The sequence below is a fragment of the Bombus huntii genome, chromosome 17 (genome assembly GCF_024542735.1).
Source record: "Bombus huntii isolate Logan2020A chromosome 17, iyBomHunt1.1, whole genome shotgun sequence".
In the NCBI taxonomy this organism is placed as follows: domain Eukaryota; kingdom Metazoa; phylum Arthropoda; class Insecta; order Hymenoptera; family Apidae; genus Bombus; species Bombus huntii.
The window spans coordinates 141134-156857 of record NC_066254.1 but is presented as its reverse complement, the minus strand read 5'-3'; the positions used below and the strand labels follow the sequence as shown (position 1 = coordinate 156857).

Below are 15724 nucleotides of genomic sequence, written 5' to 3'. Positions count from 1 at the left end.
TCGACATCTCTAAAGTACAATTCTATGTGATTTCTAGGGAGAACAATACAACCGATCCACACCTTCGTCAGGCAAAACGTTTATCCCGTGACCGTGGCTACGTTCGGCGACCAGTTGTCACCTCGAACCCACTTTCGCTTTCACAAATATCAAACAATTACAAATGACAATTGCTTAATTACAGTTATGATAAAATCTAGGCTAAAGCATTAGAAGGCTTCCTCAAAATTGCAAAGGGAAGGCTCCGGTTTTCCTTTCATCTCCGACATATATAATACAAGGATATAATACAACCGAACATTTTAAACTTAGCCTATAGCGTGTGCGCGCACACACACGCACACACACGCACACACATGACACACATGACACACATGACACACATGACACACATGACACACATGACACACATGCGCGCACACACATGCGCGCATACACACATGCACACACATGCGAATGATTTCTCGAACGATAATCCATTTATTTATATTTTTCAATATCTGTCATTACGATTGCGTATTTATTTGTTCCACGTATCATATTTATCTATTTGCATAACTGTAGGTGACATTTTTTTTAACAATTTTGCTAATATTTCATAACTTTTTAATTCATATTTCAAAGTGGTAACAGGTGTTTCTTTCTTTTCAAGTCTCCTCCATATCGGGCTTATTTCTAGTAGCCACGCTTGCTTACAAAGCAATTTTATATCTGCACAAGAATATCTTTCAGTACATTTTACTATGTGGTTTACAATATCTGTATTTTCTAATAAGTGGTTGCTAAGGTATAATTTGAATATACCAAGTCGAGCAACTTCATTGGGTAATGATACGTATATTTGCTTTTCGAGACGCCTGAGTAAAGCTGCATCAATGCCCCTAATAACATATTTACAATAAATATTATCGTTCTATTATACTAATAATAATGAAGGAATACTTCAAACAACACAATAACATATTTGGAATTTGGAGAAATATTACGATATTTTCTACTTAGAAAACATTGAAATAACGTGATATACGTACCAAGGGGAATTAGTTGTAGCCAGAAGAACTACATTAGAATTCTCATTAGACACTAATCCATCCAATCTAGAAAGAAGTTCTGATCTGAATCTCTTTGCAGGTTCAGACAATATACAGTCTCCTTTATTTGTGGCGATCCAGTCAATCTCGTCGATAAAAATAATTGTAGGCGAATGACTATAGGCAAGTTCAAATAAAACCTGTTCAGTTTAACAAATGTATTATTCATTAAATATTATATTCGAAATTCCTTAAATTCATTGCCTCATCGCGAATATGATATCATTTCGTTTTCCAAACAACTATTCTATTTATATATAAATGACGAAAAATAAAATCAAATCTTTTTATACCTAGAATCTCTCCTTCATAGACAAAGGAACAAAGAAACTTACATAGACAAAGCAACTTACACGTATATACTTCTCGGAATCGCCTCTCCATTTGCTGACCAATGAGCTGGCAGTTATGTTAAAAAAGGTGCAATGGCATTCTGTCGCGACTGCCTTCGCTAACATCGTTTTCCCTGTTTTGTATATTTCTTGTAAACACGTACAGAAATGAAAAGAATGCGAGTATCTTACCTGTACCAGGTGGGCCGTACAGCAAAATACCTTTCCAGGGGGAAAACGGGCCATCAAAAAAGATAGGATACTTAAGGGGATACACAACGGCCTCCTTAACAGCGGTTTTACATTCTTCTAGGCCTATAACGTCATCCCAATGTACATTTAATTTGTTTACTACGATCTCCTGTGACGATACAAAGATAAAATGGCGTCTTCTCTATATTAAGTAAGTGTTACGTAATTTGATATTTGAAGCGTTACCGAAATCACGTCATCGTCGATATACGTTGGACGATTTATCGACGGGAATTTTATCGTTTAAAAGCTTTACGATACGTATATTAATCGAAAATAACTTACGCATGAGACGTCCTCAGCAATCTTTCGTAATTCCGGATTATCTGAATAAAGCTTTTCAATGCATTTCAATATCTTCGATTGCATGGATTGTTCCATTGGGACGTTAAATAGCTCTTCTGATGAACGTCCATCACTCTCATTGGGGAATATTGACGTCACTGTCATTGCGAGATTAATATGATTTGTATTGTCATCAGTTATCTTCTGCTGTAGATTCGTCTCTTTCACAGGCTCACTTCTCGCTTGTTTACTAACAGATTTGGCTTTTGTCTCAATACTTCTACAAACACTGGATCATATTGTAATACGATACGTTGAATTTGATACGTTGAATAGGATAGTTGAATACCGTTTAATATCGTTAAATAATTTAAATTCTTACGTTTTGCTTGCATTTGTCACTTCCCTCGTCATTTCCCTTCCAGTTATTTTCTTACACAATATGGGATATTTTTGAAATTTCATCTTGTAATAATTTTCATACTCTGCAACGATAATTTCCAAATCGATGTTGTCGCAGACCCGATGTTCGGGAGACAGACGAGCTTCCCGGAATAATACATCGCTAATGTCTATATACCTAAAAAAATGTAGTTTTTAATTAATTATAGTTTTTAACTGATTAAAAATATTTTTCGCAATGACTGAACACTATAAGATAACCATCAAACAACTGTTTTATCTCTAGGTAAGACGGGCAAAAGAATGTATTTACTATATAAATCCTCGAAGATAATTTCTTGTCTTCTGCTCTTTAATTTCCAATTTTTAGATGGATAAGAATAATTTGAATTTATATTTCATATATTTGTTTATAACTAGTTAATCTACATTATCGATTAAGTTATTCTTAACTACTGAATTACCGATGTCGAATTTTCAAATTTGGTTTCGCCTTCTCTTTCCACGATGTCCACTGATTTCTATTTCGATTGGTCACTGACACTATTCAAGAGAATTGGAACTAGGAATATATTTTAATTATAGTATACTCACCCATTGTGTTCCAAATAATCACATACAAGGTATAATATGTTGCGATGACGTTCCGAAATACGACTCTCCTCCTAATATAATTATTTTTTCATTACAATAATATAAGTTTTTTCATGTAATTTTTTGTTACATTTGCGAATTCAACGAGTTACACATGATTTTTCATGAAACACGAACGTTAAAAATATTTGATACAGCCTAATTATAAAAATTGTTAGAAGCAAAAGTCATAGATACTATGTGCGAGTATCGCATGAAACGAACAGCTATTGAGAGAACTGCAGCAATATTACAAATCAAATAACAAAACACACTCGTCTGTGACGTGGAAATTCTAAAATCTAAAATCTAAAATCTAAAATCTAAAATCTAAAATCTAAAATCTAAAATCTAAAATCTAAAATCTAAAATCTAGAATATTCCTTACCTTTTTTCGCAGATTATAAAATATCTTATTCATACTACCTTGCATCGATAAATCACCGTTCATAGTAACACTTTCAAATCGCCTATCGTTTCTCAATGGAATTTCCGTTTATTACTTTAAAAACAACCCGTCCATTACGTTTCTCTTAAAAAATTCTTTCAACTCCGTTGAAAACCGTGCATCAAACAAGAGACAAACGATTTGTTGCCATGGAAATGTTTGGTTCACACATAAGCAACGCACAAATATAATGATAGAATAGCTGAGTGTGTGTACTATATAGTAAGATGGATGCAACATGGAAATAGAAAGAGAACACCATGTATAGATACTTCCTGTCCTTGTTTAATCAGGCATGCACACTAGTGGACACTGACGCTGCTCGTATACCGCTGTTACATATTTCCTGTACAAGTGCGCGTCATTAAACAAGGACGGAACATCCTCTCTCTACTTCTCTATCGCGTTTTTAGTTCGCTCACGCGCTCTGTACTTATATCTATTACATTTCCACCATAAGCAGCGGCCGTGCAGTGACTTACAAAAGTTCCGAACGGTTCCATCCTGGGCGGACGGTTAATTGCGTTCGGTACTTCGAGACAGGAAGGTGAGTACAGAATCGCTCCTCTTAGTACTCTTATTAGAAGTGTTATCATCGAATATAAGTTTTTTCAATAATAAGTTTTTTCAAGAATACAATGACGTCAACAATCGATCATTTTCGCGAATTTATTGTAAATTAATTGGGGGAATATCTGGAGTTCTTTATCGGTTTCGACTGTAAAATCAGCAACTATTCGAATTTTTCATTCATAATTGTGACGTTTTCGACTCTTCCGTTGCCAAGACCCTCTTGAGAGATTTTTGGCACGTTCCATCATCCTTGTTAAACGAGTGCACATTGGTGGATATATTGATTTTAAAAACCAATACGTGAACGAGGTTTATTATCTCACTGGGACAAAGAAATCCGTTTTATTCGCGAATTTTCCGTGTTTCTTCTTAATTTTCGTGAGTGTCTGGCGCGGAGCATTATTTGAATGAACTTTTCATCGTTCAGATTATATTTCGTTTAAAAAGATTGAAATTGATGTCGAGAAGAAATGAAACAAGGTGCTCGGGCATTCCATCGTTTCCCGGGGAAAGAGAAATATGAAAAAAAACGGTCGTTCTTCCTTCTGCCATTTTCGTCCATTACCAAAATGGTATGACCCAAATGTCCCGGGCCGTGAATCAATCAAGCGAATTTTGAATAATTTTTGAATAATATCCAGTTAATAATTTGTGAAACAAATTAATTTCATTTTATTGTTGGAAACAAATTAGTTGGATTTTTCTTTCTTTAGCAGTTTTCGCCGGAGTTGACCTGACGTGCTACTTCAGTTTCCATCTTCGCTTCTCGAAACTTCCAACGTCCTTGGTGTTGGAGTCTCCTTGCCCAGGTGAGTACATAGCTTCTAGATACTCGTCGCTGTTCATCCTTACGAGCCTCTCGAGCTTTAGTTGTCAATTGTTATCGTTAAAGGAAGAGAAGCTCGCGACAGATGTTATCGAACAAATCGTTTGTTCTCGAAAAGTTCGAACTTGTTCGTTGCGTTTGAATATATATGGACGGACGCCATTTTTCATGACATCTTCATGATTTGTCATGTCGTGAGTATAGCTTCTGACTACCATATGTTTGTGATTTAACCACTTGTGAAATTTGACCACTATACCGTGATAGAAAAATATTTCCAATGAATTATAAATATTTTACATTGTGAATTATAAATATTTGTTACAAATTATATCGTACTTGAGGTGAAAATGAACCATATATCTGCTTATGGAATACGAGGTAGTAAATCATTCGAAACATAATAACGATTAATTAAGCACATATACAATAACATTTACGAATGAATATTGCGAATTATTGTATGACTTTAATGCGGTATTTAATGTTTTGTTTGCGGTCTTTGAAATGGTATCATAGGTGCTGATATAATATCGCGCGAAAAAGGAAAGACCAGTGGTTAATATTGCAGGTGCACCAGTGCGTTGCGCTCGTCGGGGGTGGTTTTGACGCCGGTGCCGAGGAGAGACGCAGAACGTGTTCGATCGACCCGCGAACGTAGCCCGTGCTCATACTGCGACAGAGTTCGTTTCAGTTAGGCTCAATCGCTGTTTGTCCGTCGACAGCGTATAGTCGCGTCGGCCTACGATTCCTTTTTTCTTCTTGTTTCTTGCGAACTCTCTCGCAACAGCCGTTCTATACGTACGCCGCCAGTATATCGCGTGATCATCGTTCCCGTTGCTTCCCTTACCCTCTCACGTCCTTCGAAGAAGACCTCCCTTTAGTTTTTCCTTGTTTGGAGGGAATTCATCGCTCGGACACATGGACTGCGAAGCACGAGGGTTGATCGAGGCATCAGCGTGATGTACTTTTCAGGTTTCATATTTTCTCTATGATACTTTCTAAGGAGAATTTGAAAGATATACATTTTTAGGAAATAAAGGTTTTTATGGAGTCATCGATAGGTTAGAATTTAATTAACTCTCTTATAACAGGTATTCCAATTTTTTAATATATAAATTTAGTTTCCTCTATGGTGTTAGAGAACACAATGCGGGCATTTTATGATATAACGAATATATTCGTATATATTTTAGTTTATTCATTCGTCAAATTTCCCTAGTAGGCCGGCCTGCAGCTCACATGCAGCACTTAGTAAAAATTTGTTTTGTTAGAGGTTGGCCATTCTTCTTGCTATAAGAATATCGTGAAGTCATATCATATGATAAAGCACCTTCTGAAAGCTAGATGCTCGATAACGAGCCTAATGATTCTCGGTAGTTTGTAATGTCAAGCTTTGAATTGGCGAGATCGCTCTGCTGTCAAACGGCCGTCCAGCGGCGACCACATTCTTTAACCACGTTCAAGGGGTATATCACGCTACAGAAACCATCAAAGGGTTTGCAAGTTAGTTGCCTTTTAGAAGTGGGGCAGTTGGTTGTTACATGTAATCCGTAGTTGCTGGCTGTTCTCCTTAGTCGCCATACATCATAGAGACGACAGTTATAGTCGCCAGTTGTCCTTGCTAATGGTTGCTTGTTGTCGCTAGTTAGTTCTCGTTATCGTTATGTATTCCATCAATCACGCGAAATTTAACGTATGGGAATTTATTCTTCTTTATTCTTTCTGTAGGGAGATTTTTTAAGACGAGGAAAATATAGAATATTTTAAGACGACGGTAAGGTTTGAATTTAAGTAACTGTTTTATGATACAACAAAGTGGAAAGACGATTTAATTTTATAAAGTTTAAGGTAATTTTTTAAAAAACTTCGAATTTAAAAGATTCAAATAGATATCTTAAACGTAATTAAACCCTCCATATCGTAAGAAATTAAATGAAACTGCGCAACAAAGTTAATACATTTAATGTATTATTTTAAACATTTATTTAAAAACATTTATTTAAAATTTAAGTGTAGGCGTCGACGCGCGCGCGCCATTCGAAGCATTTGTCAGTTCGTTACATCTGCGGTAAAAGTTGTAACTACGAAGAAGCTTAACATATGGTGCGTCTCAAGACGACAGTAAAAAGTATTAAGAGATTTTTCGAGATTTTTTCTTTTAAGTTTCCAAGTACTTTTTCTATTTAACTTCTTTTTTTTTTTGTTGCATTTTCTAACAATATTCGATAAATAGAGACGAAATATGACAGTTCTTAGTTCGGGGATTTATTGGTTCGAAAGTTACTTGAAAAGTGTTTCTGGAGTTCGTGCGGTTAATACTTTTAAACTTTTACCGAGTACGACTTATTCCGTATGGCTGGACAAATCTTTGTTGATACTGTAAGCGTAACTGTAAGCGTCCGGATATTGTCTTGTGGAGATAGAAAAATACACGAAGTATTGATTGAACTACATATTTTTTTAATTCTTTTTTAATTCTTTTAGTTCTTCATATATTGATAATAAAACGATATTCCGCTACTTTGAGCACAATATAGTAATGTTTAAATAAATAATAAAATTTACGCATTTCGTCTTCATGCGTCGATAAGAAAATGCAAAAAAAGTTAAAGAAAGATGATGCGCAGACGCGAAGTTTAGTCAGCAATAATATTTTAAACCTCTAAAATATATTGTACACATTTATTTGCAAATAAGCTCAATGAAATTGAACTGTAACTGTGTTTCCAATAATGTCTTCGATGTATTGCTCGCCATTATGTCGGATTAACAGCTCTAAGTGATCGACCTTAATCACTAAATGTCGGCCGTGATTCAGTGGTATAGCTTTACATATGACGGACATCGCAGGCGCTTGTAAGACGTCCATTGTGAAACGTTTCCAATAGCACCGTTTATGCACCGTTTATGTGATGGTGAAATCTGAATATATATATCGCTGAAATATATATCGCTTATCACTTGAGTCTGACACGATCGTTTTTAAATAGAATCACAATTTTTTATTCTTTACAAAATCAGTCTTTAAAGATTATGTGCAAATAAAATAGATAAATAGATAAATGGTTGTAGAAACTTATAAAACAGATATTACAAGTATATCTAAATAAATGATATATTTATAAATTGTAATATTTGATCTAAAGTTTAAATAAATAAAAGAGATACTCGTGACTTACAATAAACGTATTTTTTTTTTCAATTTTTAAACAAAGCAAAAGTGGATAACAATTTTTCAAAATGTAAAAATCAACACAATGGTTGGTTTCTTTAATTAATCAATAACGTTTAAAGTTAATTAATGTCCAGAGTGGTTTGTACATTTTGTATTTCGCCGTATTTCAACGTTCGATGTGTAAATAGAACTTGATGCCTGAAATATCGAAAAAATAATTAAATCCGATCGTTCCGTCGAATTTGCAAATTGTATACTCGTGTAAAATCGAGTGCGCTTGTGTATGCTGATACGAAAAGTGGTAGTATATTTTTCTTTTTTCGATTATCGTTATCACTTTTTGTGTGGAAAAATTAATTCCGTGAAATGGAAGTGCAATCAATACGGCTTATCACGAAATAATAGCACAACGACGGTACATATTGGTATTGACGTCAGCTTCACAAAATTTCTCGAGTATCGCGGTCGACTATTTGGGTTAAGAATTCATTTTCAAGGTTCTACAAGCACGAGTATCTTATGGATATGAAATTTTCAGTGTACATTTTAATAACCATATTCCATATTGCATGCTGCGGTCCAAGAAAAATCCGCAGTTAATATTCTGCTAATCCCTGCTGCTTTTAAAGACCATAAGTAGTCGTCCGTAAGGTTTAAAAGATTTCGAGTAGATTTGTATTACGTATTTTATCTTCTAATTTTTAAAGAGAGGATCGTGTTTAATTAATTGAAAATGACGAAACTGTAATGGGACATTATTATCAAATATTAAACGTGGTTCCATTGGGTACTTTTATGGTCTTTGCGACCCGAATTGTCAAGGCAATCAACGACGATTGGTAATTATTTTCCATATCGAATCCGCCATTGGCATTTTCAAATTCGAACACTGAGATGGTTTCAACCGCTGTATCTTCAAAAATCTAGATTTTTCAATGAGATGAAGAGCGGGCAGCAGTATTGTTGAGAATTGTGGATCGTAATCGCCGAAATAAATATGCAGTAACATTTTAATTACATGTAGGGATGATAATAAAATAGTTTTGTATTTATTTACTGTGTGATTTACAAGATGTTCATAGATACCCATTACACGTGTTTCAGCACTCTTCTAGTCTCACTTTTACAGCATGTATACGAAACAGTGACATTCTTTTCTTCTACGAGACGCTGCGCACGCACATACTCACAAACACATAAGTGCATCACTACTGCGTAGTCGATGCAGAGTAACGCACAAAATTACATATATTGTAATAGATATAAATTTGGTGAGACTGTGTCGGCTCGCGCACTTACAATCGCAAAGTCGCTGCATACTTGCGAATCTACAGTTATATACTGTTACGTCCCGTGACCCTCCACATAAACCCCACGCCATCCATCGGTCAAGATGATCACCAGATGTCTAACATCCTTATTCGGACCTGCAATAATCCTGAGAACCGTTATAAATTTTAGCAATTTTTACAATCAAGTCCCTTAAATCCCTCAAGAATCTTTCAAATCGAAACGTTCCTTAGAGTTGTTTATTCCGGGAAAACGCGAAACAGCGAATTCTTCTCGTGTATAATGCCACTCGTGAGTACCTTTGGTAGGGAGCGGCCAGCGCCCATCCTTACCCACCAGTTGTTTCCTCATCCAATTAGCAGCGATGTCCGTTGCCCTCACTTTCTTAACGAAAATTGCTGTCAACGAATCCGCTTGTTTCGTGTTCTAGACACACCCATCAATAGTTTTACTCCCCGACATCGCCGTTTCCGAACGGCACTTGCTAGTAACTCTGAGATCTGAACACATCTCACTTGCTATTAACACTGCGCTGAGAAAACTCTACACGCGCCACGCGTAAAAGCTCAAGTCATTAAAGTTGTTGGAAATAAATAACTCAGTGTTATAATCATTCAACCAGCCTTATTATCATAACAGAAATAGGGAATCGACTAATTTGTGGCGTCGATTATCGTATGGTAACGAGAATTTACGTCTCTCGTTGGCGCGTTCTACCGCGAACGCGTCACTTCACGAAACGGTTTTTTTTTTAATTTATTTATTTTACATTTTACAATTTGTCCAGTAGGACATTTGGTAAAATATTATAGCTTAGTGGTATAATAATATAACATGTAGATGGCTACCCCCAGTGGGATACCATCTTCGAATTTGATTGATTTATTTCTTTAGTGTGGTGAGTGTTTGTATGTTAGGTTACGTCCTTTGTGAGATCTGTTGGGTGTTTCCTTTTTAGTCATCTTTTTTTGGTCAGTTCGCTGTGGAGTGCCGAAGCGTGCAGACGTGTCTCTAGTGCCCAGCGTAGTCCGAAAACAACACGTGTCGCTCAACCGTCGAAAGAGAACACAGCTAAGTGTCCCTTACCCTTTAGGGAGAAGAAAATCCCACGCACCTAACCCCAACTCGAATACTAGCCTCACAGCCTCACGACTAGTTGTTCATTCCGAATTAACTAGCTCGATGATGGCCCAGCAACCGCGACCAGGCTCTCCGGAGCAGACTCGCAACTACCCCGCGCTACTTCCCCCGTGGCAGAAGTGTAGCAGAACTCTCCGCACCAATGACGCTAATATTACAAAGAAACGGAAAATAGAAACATCAAAACCATACACGATCGACACCCGGAACGAACAATTAACGATACAAATAAACACCCACAACAGGTTCGCCGTACTGCAATCCACTAACGACGCCATGGAAATCGCAGACCCGCCGCCAAACCAACAATCACACAGAATCCCCCCTCCCCCACCAATATTTGTGGATAACGTCATCGACATACAAACAATGATCAAGTCCTTAGAGAGAGATATCTCCAAGGACAACTACAAGCTGAAGATCAACAACAACAAAGTAAAAATTCTGCCGACAACCCCCGACGCATACAGAAAAATCACCAAACTACTTAAGACATTGAAAGCCAACTTTCACACGTACCAACTCAAACAAGAAAGACCTTTCCGAGTGGTCCTACGCAACATCCACCACTCAGCAGACATAGACGAACTCAAATACGAACTCTCAAAACTCGGCCACGAAGTCATCAACGTAAGTAATATAAGGCATAGAGTCTCGAAAGACCCGCTATCCTTATTTTTCATAGATATAAAACAAAAGCCTAACAATAAGGAAATCTACAATATCAGTCGCCTAATGAACGCAATAGTAAAATTCGAACCACCGCTTGTGAAAAAAGAAATAGTACAATGCAATAGGTGCCAAAAGTACGGTCATACGCAGAAATACTGCAACCATACTTTCCGCTGCGTTAAATGTGCAGGCACTCACTCCACTGACCAGTGCGCCAAATCACCGGAAACCCATAAAACTCTATACACAAACAGGTACCCTAAACTCAGAGCAAAAGGGGTAACCAACCAAACACCCAGTCCTACCAAATTCATCTCCACCTCAATCTCCTATGCCCAAGCAGTACAAGACATCCAAAATAACCCGAAGAGCCAAAGGAATCTTCCCCAAAACAGTGTCCCCAACTCACCTAACACAGACAACTCCTCTAGGCTTGAAAAGCTAATAGAGAAACAATCAGAGCAAATAAATAAAGCTATCGCTAGTAACACTCATCATGGATAAATTAATACGCCCCGACGCAAAATAAAACCAAGGCGCATAGCTCTTTGGAACGCCAACGATCTAGCGCATCACAAACTTGAACTAGAACCTAAAACACCAGCAAATCGACGTAATGCTCGTATCGGAAATCCACTTCACCGACAAAAACTACCTGAAAATAAATGGTTACAAATTCTACCATACCCAACACCCCAACGGAAAGGCCCACGGTGGCACCGGAATAATAATCAAAGCAAGTATTAAGCACTACGAACTTCCATCATTCCAGAAAGACTACCTCCAAGCAACAAACGTAGCAATAGAAGACTGTCATGGCTCAATCACCACCTCAGCAGTATACTGCCCTCCCAGACACTCCATCGCCAAAGAAGACTTTGATAACTTCCTGGACACCCTGGGCAATAGATTCATAGTTGGAGGAGACTATAACGCCAAGCACATCCAATGGGGCAGCAGACTGGTTACAGCAAGAGGCAAAAACCTCTTAAACAGCATAATAAACAACAACCTCAACTACCTCACCACATACGAACCCACATACTGGCCCACTGACACCAACAAAATACCCGACGTTCTCGACTTCTTCGTAACTAAAAATATCTCATCAAGACACGTCCAAATCAACTCCTCGGCTGATCTCTCCTCTGATCATTCCCCCCTGATAGCAACAGTCAGTTCAACAATCATCGAGAATACACCTAATGGCTCCATTCACAACCAATACACCAACTGGCAGCTCTTTAGAGAAGTCTTTACACACTCAACTTCAGCCTTAACTCCACTAAAAACAAAGGAAGAAATCGAAGCAGCCACGGAATACTTAAACGCGAGTATAATAAACGCAATCCGCCTCTCCACACCGTCTATCAGCAAACAAGAATATCCCCAATACATACTAAAAAAAATAGCAGAAAAACGTAGACTAAGAAGAGTATGGCAGACCCATAAAACACCGGATGACAAACGCAAGCTAAACAACGCAACTAGAAAGCTATCGAAAACCTTAAAAAATTATAAAAACGACTGTTTCCAAAAATGCCTCGCCAGTTTATCCCCCACAGCCGACTCCAACTACTCACTATGGTAGGTCTCCAGGAAACTCACACGCCCCCAACAAATAATCCCACCAATCCGCCGTCCGCAAGGTGGATGGATGCGAAGCCCTATAGAAAAAGCCAACCTGTTTGCTAAATACTTGTCTAAAGTATTCAAAACCCATTCCCCCAAAGCTGCCGCGGACGTTACTGAATACTTGCACACCCCCATCCAAATGTCCTATTTAACCCTTCACTTCTGCAGAGACTACAGAAACAATCAGTTGCCTAAACCTCAAGAATGCAGCAGGACACGACCTAATAGGCAATAAAGCAATCAAGGAACTTCCCATAAAAGGCATCGCACTCATGACATCGGTTTTTAATGCTATCCTTCGCCTTGAACACTATCCTAAGGCCTGGAAAATCTCATTGATTACCCTCATCCCAAAACCCGGTAAACCGATATACGATACCAGCTCCTATCGCCCAATCAGTCTTTTACCTACTCTGTCTAAACTATTCGAGAAGATGCTCTCGAATCGACTCCTTCCACTTCTAGAGAACTTGAAAACACTCCCAGATCACCAATTCGGCTTCCGAAAACAACATTCAACAGTAGAGCAAATCCACCGCATAACCCATACGATCAGCCAGACACTCGAAAAGAAAAAATATTGCTCAGCGGTTTTCCTAGACATCCAACAGGCATTCGACAAAGTATGGCATGAAGGGCTACTATAAAAAAAAAAGATGCTATACTATACTATACTATATGCTATACTATAAGAAAAAAAGGGCTACTATAAATTAAAAAGATCCTACCTCACCCCTACTACTCCATCCTAAAATCCTACCTAACCAATAGACAATTCATGGTTAAATGCCTAGACGCCACTTCCGCAACATTCCCAATAGAATCCGGCATACCCCAAGGTAGTGTCCTCGGACCCCTACTGTACTTCATCTACACTGCCGACCTACCTATATCAAACGAGATAACAATAGCGACATTTGCAGACGACACAGCGCTATTAGCTACCCAGGCAGACCCGGTAATAGCCTCATCCACTCTCCAGCGAAGTCTCGACTCCGTGGAAAAGTGGTCTCAAAAATGGGGCTTCAAAATTAACGAAAAGAAATCCTCACATGTAACCTTCACGCTCCGAAAACAAACCTGCCCCCAGGTCACCATCAACAATGCAACAGTTCCTAGCAGGGACTCAGCCCGATACATGGGCATGACCCTGGACAGGAGACTAACGTGGAAAAAACACATCTCAGATAAAACGAAGCAACTAAAGGACAAACTAAAGAAATTCTATTAGCTCACGGGCCGGCGCTCCAAATTAAACATACAGAATAAAATTACCCTCTACAAGACCGTAATAAAACCTGTCTGGACCTACGGAATCCAACTATGGGGAACAGCAAGTAACTCCAACATCGAAATACTTCAACGCTTCCAGTCGAAAACGCTAAGATCCTTAATAGACGCACCTTGGTATGTTACCAACGAAACAATCCATCGCGACCTCAAGATACCCACAGTCAAAGAGGAAACAGCAAAATATAGCGACAGATATAGCAAAAGAGTCAACAAACACCGAAACCCCCTAATCACTGGACTACTTGATACGACGGACCAGATTCGCAGGCTGAAGAGGCACTACCCGCTAGACCTAAACGCTAGATTCATTTAATTATCCAAATTAAGCATATGCACTTACTTATATTACTTATAAATTATACCTATCTATAATAAGTATTAACTTATTGTAAATAAACAGCCATGTCACTGCGCCACGCCAGAAAAATTACTGAAAATTCTCAACGCGAGAATTGATTGTAATTTCAACAAATAAATAAAAAAAAAAAAAAAAGAAAAACGTAGGTCCGATTACCTACACAAATATGGTATATGGCTTTTATTCATACCGATGAATTCTAATACTGTCAGAAGTTAATATTTATTTTATTACATTTATTATTTAACAAATATCTACATATCATTATTACAATTATATTTAATTACAATTACATTACAATTATTCATTCACCTACCATTTTTATAATTAGTTTGTTATTACTTCACGCTAGCGTTGCAGGTCGTCTCGCTCTGACTACATTGAAATAAGTAGTCTAAACCGAAACCCAATACCCAATATATTGACGACATTCGCTTTTGATTGAATCATAACAAACATATTGTAGTATCCTAAATATAATAATATTTAGTTTAGTGAGGTGTATGTGATATCCGTGATAATTATAAGCTGCTGGCTGTAAATGTCGCTGCTGGGGTACTAATTTTTTTCTTCTAATTTAGATGCGTGGAAGAAGAATAGAAAAACTACGGGTGCCGGGATTCAAACCCGGGTCCCGAAGAACGTTCGTAACCTAAGGCGCTGACCACTGCGCTACCGTCGTCCGGTAGAAGTTAGTGTCGAGTGGCGTTATTTGTTGTCGTGTGCCGCCACATTAGTTTATTAATAAGAAATGGATTAGACAGAAAACAATGGTTATTTAACATGAACTAATCGCGACAACGTATTATAATTAATTAACAACTCTCGTCAACACAGATTCAACTCTCTCTCAACAACGCTAACAACACTATCTCGACAACGCAATCCGCACTCTCTGGCATCTCAACTCATACTCCTGTTAATTCGTTTATGTTTCTTAGTAACCCTTTGTCTTTTGTCTGATATCTTTTGTTTAAGCCCCATCATGCACACGTTCAGCAACCGCTCGTTTACAATTCGCACGACAACCACCTAAGCCCCTCATCCACGATACTACACTCGGTCATACTTGACAAACACATCTGCCTTCAGATGTGCTCACCATTGCTACTTTCACTCGCGTCACTAACACCATCAATGTTCCACCACTTCATATGATCAGCCGCCGTGGAAGTCTTTTGCGGCCCTTCGTGTTCGTGGGCTCGTCGAACCACTTGAGTTTGCATCAACTTTGGCACGACCAACAGCGGTGTATCCCTCACTTCTCTATACAAAACTCTGTTCTTTAAAACATATCCATTGGCCTGATACTGTGC

At 38.0% G+C, this 15724-nt stretch overlaps 1 protein-coding gene and 2 long non-coding RNA genes across 8 annotated transcripts; 2 read left to right on the top strand and 1 right to left on the bottom strand.

Annotated features, from left to right (window-relative positions):
- Window positions 1–499: 499 nt before the first annotated feature.
- Window positions 500–3477, bottom strand: LOC126874979 (katanin p60 ATPase-containing subunit A-like 2). 6 transcript variants are annotated; one of them, XM_050637541.1, is made up of 9 exons: window positions 3384–3477; window positions 2957–3027; window positions 2827–2883; window positions 2343–2540; window positions 1961–2249; window positions 1616–1784; window positions 1427–1557; window positions 1032–1231; window positions 500–881 (listed from the first exon to the last, which is right to left on the bottom strand). In XM_050637541.1, the coding sequence occupies exons 1-9, from the start codon at window positions 3444–3446 to the stop codon at window positions 521–523; spliced, it is 1539 nt and encodes a 512-aa protein (XP_050493498.1). In that variant the 5' UTR covers window positions 3447–3477; the 3' UTR covers window positions 500–520. The 6 variants fall into 6 exon arrangements, with proteins under 6 accessions (XP_050493498.1, XP_050493501.1, XP_050493499.1 ...); XM_050637544.1 differs by having other exon boundaries at window positions 1445–1557; XM_050637542.1 differs by having other exon boundaries at window positions 1961–2240.
- LOC126875034 (uncharacterized) lies at window positions 1776–5068 on the top strand. Its single transcript, XR_007693217.1, has 3 exons — window positions 1776–1826; window positions 3904–3990; window positions 4730–5068. It is a non-coding gene; the product is annotated as an uncharacterized LOC126875034 (long non-coding RNA).
- Window positions 5069–5088: 20 nt separating this feature from the next.
- Window positions 5089–8291, top strand: LOC126875044 (uncharacterized). Its single transcript, XR_007693226.1, has 2 exons — window positions 5089–6855; window positions 6889–8291. It is a non-coding gene; the product is annotated as an uncharacterized LOC126875044 (long non-coding RNA).
- Window positions 8292–15724: the final 7433 nt, after the last annotated feature.

Bases quoted from the DNA above. Each gene is read 5' to 3' on its own strand.
- LOC126874979 (XM_050637541.1), bottom strand. From the start codon at position 3,446: ATGAACGGTGATTTATCGATGCAAGGTAGTATGAATAAGATATTTTAT. The intron at 3,028-3,383 runs GTAAGGAATATT...TAATTATATTAG, and splicing joins TTTATAATCTGCGAAAAAAG to GAGGAGAGTCGTATTTCGGA. The intron at 2,250-2,342 runs GTAAGAATTTAA...AATATGATCCAG, and splicing joins GTGACAAATGCAAGCAAAAC to TGTTTGTAGAAGTATTGAGA.